The sequence below is a fragment of the Crocodylus porosus genome, unplaced genomic scaffold (assembly GCF_001723895.1).
Source record: "Crocodylus porosus isolate Cpor-Errol unplaced genomic scaffold, CroPor_comp1, whole genome shotgun sequence".
Classification (NCBI taxonomy): Eukaryota; Metazoa; Chordata; order Crocodylia; family Crocodylidae; genus Crocodylus; species Crocodylus porosus.
In genome coordinates, this window is record NW_017728911.1 from 22,854,101 (window position 1) to 22,861,413 (window position 7,313).

The window sequence follows — 7,313 nt, forward strand, 5'->3', positions numbered from 1 at the left end:
CTTTGTTTAATAGAATACTCTTAAAGTAAAAATCAAATTCCTTTACTCGTGTTACAAATATCTTTGATTATTAATATTGAAAACATTACAAATAGCCCAGGTTTCCCCACATCACTAACATTTTTCTTCTCAACTGAGAGAAAAATAACAGAGTTGTATGATTTTACTTCTAGTCACTTTGTATGATTTGCTTCTAGTCACTTTGCAGCTGATTGATCTTTCAAGTTTTTGTGCACTAGTCCAGTGCTACATTTGGATTGCAGATATTTTTAATTTTTGAATTTCTCTTTCCCACAGGCTGCAAGGGAACTTTCAAAAGTTCCCACTGGAATTTTTAAAAGTAATGAAAACATTTCTATTGCTAGGTTTCAACAGAGCTCCATTTACAGCACCTTTGGTTTGGTCCAAATTTTATTGGCAAGGTGCCTTTAAACAATTATTCATATTCATTACTTTCCAGACAGACCATCAAGATATATGTTTTCTAAGAGTAATGGCATACTCCAAGGTATACAGTTGGGAGATAACCTCACTTTTTGGCTTCTAAGGCTATTGAAGAATTCAGTGTTTTGATCTGAATGCTGCATACTGAATTCTTTGGACCAACTGTGCTACACTTCCTTTTTTTTGATCTGTGAATATATAGTGATAAGGAACTGTATAAATATTGCGGTAGTTGTTTTTATATACAAAAACAGGAAATGGCACAACTGTGTGCCTAAGCTGATAATAAATGCAAACTACTTCTGATTTTGAGTTCAAAAGAATCAATTAAGGGTGCATTAAAGCATGCTACCCAGGAGCTTGAATGATTTAAGCTATTAACAATTTATTTTTCAAAGGCATTGGCTCATCTTCAGCACTCAGCTTAATTTAAAGCCTCATTTCAAAACTATGCAGCATCTTATCAAGAGAATCCCTAGCAAGATTAGTAACTTCATTTTACCAGATATATTAGCCCGTTGTAAAGGGGCTGGAGTTTTGTTTTTTTTTTGTAAATTTTTGAGTGACTTTCCTTTACTTTTTCTCATATCAATTCTATCAAAGATTACAGTCTCGCTCTCTCCTTGCAGTTCCCTTCCTCTCTCTCCAGAATTCAGACACAAGCTCATTATGGGGGCAACAAAGCACCCTTAAAAATCTTCTCTGGCATAAATATTATGCACAGCAGACCCACATCTTGTGTTTGCATCTCCAGTGTAAGTGTCCTAGGAACATGTCCGGGGCTTGGCCAGAATAGTCTATATCATGGCTATACTTCATTGCAGAGTACCTCACCAGTTTGACTGGCACCATAGAGTAGCCCAGGATCTCAGATGTTTAGGACAAGAAGATAACTACCTTCTTATATACCCCCTAACCCAGGGGTGGGTAATTATTTTGCGGGGAGGGCCACTTACTGAGTTTTGGCAAGCCATCAAGGGCCACATGACAGGCAGCTCCACAGGCCAGATTTAGGGACCCTGTGGGCCAGATAGAATGGCCTGGCAGGCCGCATCCGGCCCCCAGGCCACATTTTGCCCACCCCTGGCCTAACCTGTATTCTGCTGTATTTCCTAACTGGCACAGGTTGGAATTGGGCCCCAACTGTTAAAGAGGTGCTCATAAATAATGAAATGCATCACAACACACATGCACAGACACATACACAAATAAGAGTTATGTGGCCACTGCCAACAGACATAAGAAAAAAGCACTGGGCTTTTCTGGTGCAGTGTCTTCTTGAGCAAATACATAGAAAATTCATACTAAAAAGGACTGACTAGCACCATCCATTCACTGAATCTGCAGAGGGAGGTAAAAACCTCCAGAGATAACACAGCATTTCAGAGTTAACAGCCTGGGGGAACCATGACCTCTCTCTACTCAACCCTGTCAATATGGCACTTTTCTATTACTGACAATGGCCAAGCCCAGAGGTTTAGTATTTGGAAACAAAATACTCATCATTTGCATATCTAAAGCTTAGGGACTAAAGACGCAAGTCCACTAGAAATGAGTTGTGTTTCGTATCAAGTAGCAGGTACAGTTCCCCTCAGACTCTTCTCCGAACCATGCTTGACTGCTGCTAGCGGAAACCAGTGTTGCATATCTGATAAGGAATTCAAGGTAGACGCCTCAACAAAAGCAGAACCAATCACAGTTTCAGAATAGGGGGTTGAACACTAGGACTACATTGGAGAGTAGATATACCTCAGCTAACTTCATACTAGTTAGCTTGCCAGGAATCATTTAGCTGAAGGAGCTCAGTGAGGGCTAATTTGCTAATCTTCTCAGGTGGGTTTTGCAGCTTGCACTAAGCTCCATGCTGCCATTGCAACATTCTCTCCGTATTTAAACTAGCAAGCTCAAAGTCAGCTCCATCGGTCTCTATTGCAGTGTGACTTCAGCACAGACCTACCCGTAATGATCTCTTCTACACCCAAAACAAAGAGGAGGAGAAGCACCAGGGTCCACAAGCTACACTTGAACACAACACATTTTCTAGAATAGGTACAACTTAAGGTAATGAGCATGTATTTCAGAATTCTGCCTGAGAAATATAGAAGAATCTGAAGAGATTAGCCCGCATGTGGGGATTCACACAAAAATTAGCATTCAAACTTTTTATGGTGTAGTTTAACATGCTTACCTGGTGACTTGAGTCCGCGTGCCAAAATCCAGAGACCTCATTGACTGCAGAACTTCAATACAACCCATGTACTAGAGTAAAAGATTGAGAAAGAATCCACAGCTCATTAGAAAACCTGAGAGAAAGAGAAGTTCAGCTCAGGATGCAAATGTAATTTAGACTTTTGAAATATATTACCGTAAATCTCTGCAGACCCAGGTTTATAATCTGTGTATCAAATGTTCTTTATTTAATTGAAAACTGCATAGAATTATAACAAAGAAAACTGTGAACAACATAACATTAAAAAGAAACAAAGCAGTTTAAACACAGACAAAATTGAAATTCCACCCTGTCCACACCACAGCTGATCCTTGTTGGCCATCCTATTGTGTTTGTGATAGGCACTAGGTTGACCACCATTCCAGCAGGGCATTTGAGCGTGGGGGAAAAAATCCACCTCTTAGCAGAAGGTACATTCTGCAGAAGTCTTGTGTTACACCCACGTGCAGCAACGTACTTCACTCCAAATAGGCCAGAATGGAAGAAGCATGGCTTTGGGCAAGAGGAGGATCCACTGGATCCATAACTAGGTAAGATTCAATGGTTGAACATGTACATGGTTTGCTCTGTACATGTACGGTTGCTCTGTACATGGTGAGCAAAGGCTGCTGTTTCAGGCCACAGCAGCTGTAAAGTTACTGTACTCTTGGGCTAGGGACAGACGTTCAAAAAGCCTGAGCCTGAATTGATTCAATCTTTGCAGGTCAGTCTAACCTGGCTAGGCTGAACCAGTTTATAACCATGCAGACATCCCCTCTGGACTGAAGAAATGCAGACATATGCCTGCAGTGGCTCAGGCTAGAACCGGGAAGGAAGGGGCACTAGAGCAGTCCTCCCTTCCCTTCCACAATGCTGAGCGGGGAGTGGGGGGCATGGCCAAACCCTGACAGGACATTCTGATTAGGGAGGGATTCCTTCCTTTCCCCCACCCCCACCCCCACCAAGCGAGGGAGCCAACAGGGAGTTACAAAGCATTTAGTTACATGGCAGGGAGTTACACAGGGAGGTGATGTCATTTATCAGCCCATCCAGAAAACAAAAGCCGTTCTCATTAGTTCAAGCTCTTCTTAAACAACTTTTTCCAAGGAAGAAACAGAGGGACATTACCAGCTACCTGTTGATTATCTCCAAAAAGCCCCAAGCCAACACTGTGCTGTCTGTCTTTGTCCTGTCTGCCTTACACAGACACCTCTCAGCATTAGCTATGGTCTGTGCTGAAGGAGAGAGGAGGGAGCAATTGCTACTTGGTCAGTGGGTGGTGAGTGGGGGTGGAGCAGAGGAAAGCCAGGCAACCCCTGCTGTGCTGGCAAGTCTGTGCCAGAGCTCCAGCCAGGAAGCAGAGGGGAGGGGCTGGCCCTGCTGGGCAGGAGTAGATAGCATGCCAGGATGCTGGGGGACTCTGGTTTAACTTAAATCAGCAAGGGGTCTGGGACAGACATTGCATAAACCGGTTTGACACAAATCAGTTAAGTCTGATACTACATTCAGCCAGGTTTATCTCAAACTGGTTTTAGCCACTTTCTAACTGATTCATGTACACTGAATGTCTGTTCTGTTACAGGTTTAAACCAGTTTCTGATCACTTAAACTGGTTTATGTGTAGTGTCTGTCCCTAGCCTTGACCAACAGCCTGCTCTTTCATTAGATAATGAAAGCCTTACCTCCAGTTGACAGGGTACATTTGACTCTACACATAAGCACATTCACCTTGGTTTTGTACAGGTGAAAGAGGTGAAACAAAGAACAGCAATGATCACAGTTTAGCTGGAATCCTAGGACGTGTTGGCTCAGAGTTTACTCTGGTGTCTCTGTACATACCCAGGCACATTTCTAGCTCACTACAATATCTATGTAAAAGCTACTTACTTGTATTACCTTTACCCCAAACACACCTTGTTTACTTGGTGCTTCTATTGCCATTCATGTCCCTGCTAGTGTAATATGTGCTCTTGTTTCTTGTTCTGCACTGACAGTGGAGCACTGATTTATAAATCTGAATGCATTGTATTTATTCTTCTATGTTTGTGAACCGGGGTGTTGTGAGTATTGAAGTGTTCAAAGTAGTTTCTGTTCAGATTTAGTTAAGCTCAAAAACATCTAAAAACACGGGAAGAAAAGAATATGTGCCTCTAACTTCATAGTCCTGTAGGAATTCTTTAGCGATTATTACTATCATTGTTTAGTTTCTTTTCCAAATAGCAATGGTAAGCCTTGGGTGTGTTCCAAAATTAGGTAAGTATTCTGGAAAGACACCAGTAATACTCTTCAGTTTGGCAGATCTACTTTCTTAATGAACATTTTATGAGTTTTAAAGGACATTGATAGCTACTTGTTAAAGATATTTCTGCTCACTGGGAACCAAGGTATATTTAGCAAGTATGGAAAATACATACAGAGCCTCAGTTCAGAACCTGGCAGACCTCTGATCCCACAGTAAGGTCAAACATTTTGTGAGCTGGCTGGCTACATTCTGCTCTCTTTGATAAAATCAATGAAGGATTCAAAAGAGGTGAGTCATATGCTGATATCATATGATGATGAGTAAGTTCACCCTTGCATCCTGAACATCCGTGTGGGAAGCGCTTCTTAGCCAAGACAAAAAATCAATACAGGTTGCGGGGGGGGAGTGTTGCATAAAATTCCCAGAGAGAAGCTGATCTTATCTGTGATTCACAAAAGTTCATTTTTTACTTAAAAGCCTAAGTATTAATATGTCAACTTCTCCAGTCTCCTGATTTGTTTACTGTGATCCAAAACCACATGATTAGTAAAAGCTGAATCTCAGAATCTCAAGAGAAGAGGAGCAGGAGGAGATAGTAGCCAGGGAAAGCAATGTAGAGTGGAAGTGAGGGTAGTAAATGTTTGTGCTGTGGTATTCAAAAGCTGTCCCTGAAACTCAGCTGAACCATCAAAAAGCACTAATGGGAGATCAGCAGCCCCATTAAACAAAGCCTAGAGCAAGTACTGACTTGTTCTCTGCTGTAGATGTAAAAACTGGTGGCCTGTTTTGTTCATGGGTGAAGGAGTTAAGAGATCAAAGGAACACAGCTTAAAAGAAAGTCAAACCTTTATGCACATGTTTTCACTGAAGAGATAGCCTGGGTTTTTACTCAAGTGTAGCCCCTGATTTTCACCTTACATGCACACCATGCCATTTGCTAAGTAAAGCAGTGCCTAACTGGTGTGGGCTGGAGTCTGGACTCCACTTCAGTTCCGTGTGGTAACCCATTTGCTTTGCACTCAATCTGAATGCTGGCAGTCCTTCAAGGGGCAGTCCCTTCAATGCCTTCTTACAAAACCATAGAGCAGGGGACATGACCTCAGAAGTCCTAGCACAGGGAAAATAAAGCACCGGTGGAGAAAGATTAACTAGGATGTGGCTTTATAGTGCAGTTGGATATTTTTGCAGTGACTCAAATTGGGAGGTGGAAGCACTAGCTTAATGAAGTATCAGAATGGAAGTATTTGGGCTGGCAGAAGGTTTATTCAGGCTCATATTTTTGTTTTAAAATAGGGCATAGGGGAGAGAAGTCCTCACAGCAGCTGAGATAAGTAATGTCCTGGACTTTTATTTTTTGGAGTCAAAAAGAGTTTTATCAAGCCCTTGAGAGTATGGCATCCTAACCACAACATTATTACATTAGTGTGATAAAAGTAATACAAATAGCAGTGTTAGGTTTATTCTTCCCCATGTTATAATATGCCCTTTCATATGAGACTCATGAACAAATAGGCAAAATGCTCCAAGTTGGCTAGAAAAAAGGACATTCATTTAAACAATAGCCACAAGCACAGTTTGAAATAGTGATTTACGGTCTTTGTGCTACAGCACAAATTCACAATAAATCCTTGACATACTCTTCCTCAAATCTGTCTGCCTCTGGCCAAGATCACCCTGCAGCTGAAGAACCCAGTACTAAACACTAGCAAAATATCCGGCTTACAGATGCATTTGTTGTCATGATAAGGTCCACAAATTCCCTAGGTCACAGATATGTGTCCACAAATTGGCAAGACAACATGCACTTTAGAAGATGTTCTGGACCTCTCTGAGAAAGAGACTGAATATAACAACATCCATGAGAGAATATCCACCTTTTCCAACTGGTCAAGAGACTCCTTTACAGCCTTGTAAGATTATATTACAGACTGTAGCAGGGCACCAGGGTGCCTGCTACTAGCAGGAGGAATAGGGCTGCTGAAGCACCCTGGAGCAACACAGATGGGGGTTGCTAGGGCAACCAGGCAGGTCATGTGGCCAGGAGGGGGCAGGGCCAGGCCCTTATAAACAGCTAGGCCAAAGCCTAGCTAGCAGTACCCTTCTGGATGCCACAGGAGAAGGAGCTCTGTGGCTGAGCTGAGTGGCCAGAGTCGGGGGTTGCAGCCTTACCTTACTGACCGGCTGTGATGATGCTAGGGACGAGAACACCCTGATAAGAAGTAGGGTTGGGAGCCTGAGAGGGGCTGAGAGTTTGCATTACGAGCGGGTAGGCTCTTTGTTGGTTTGTTACAGCTGTTCGGGCTTCGCTTGAGTTATGGTTAACCGGAGGACCGGGTGAGGCTGTAGGGGAGCGAGGAGGCCTCAGTGGGGCTCCCCAGCAGCTTGGGGGCTCCGGGTGCCCAGTAGGGGCACAGTGCC

At 42.8% G+C, this 7,313-nt stretch overlaps 1 protein-coding gene across 3 annotated transcripts in view; it reads right to left on the reverse strand.

Annotated features, from left to right (window-relative positions):
* Positions 1-7,313, reverse strand: part of SHC4 (SHC adaptor protein 4) — a 65,916-nt gene that overhangs the window by 34,909 nt on the left and 23,694 nt on the right. For all 3 annotated transcript variants that reach the window (XM_019533633.1, XM_019533632.1, XM_019533631.1), the window contains exon 3: positions 2,633-2,703. In XM_019533633.1, the coding sequence (XP_019389178.1) occupies positions 2,633-2,703 (71 nt within the window). The remainder of the gene's footprint in view (positions 1-2,632; positions 2,704-7,313) is intronic.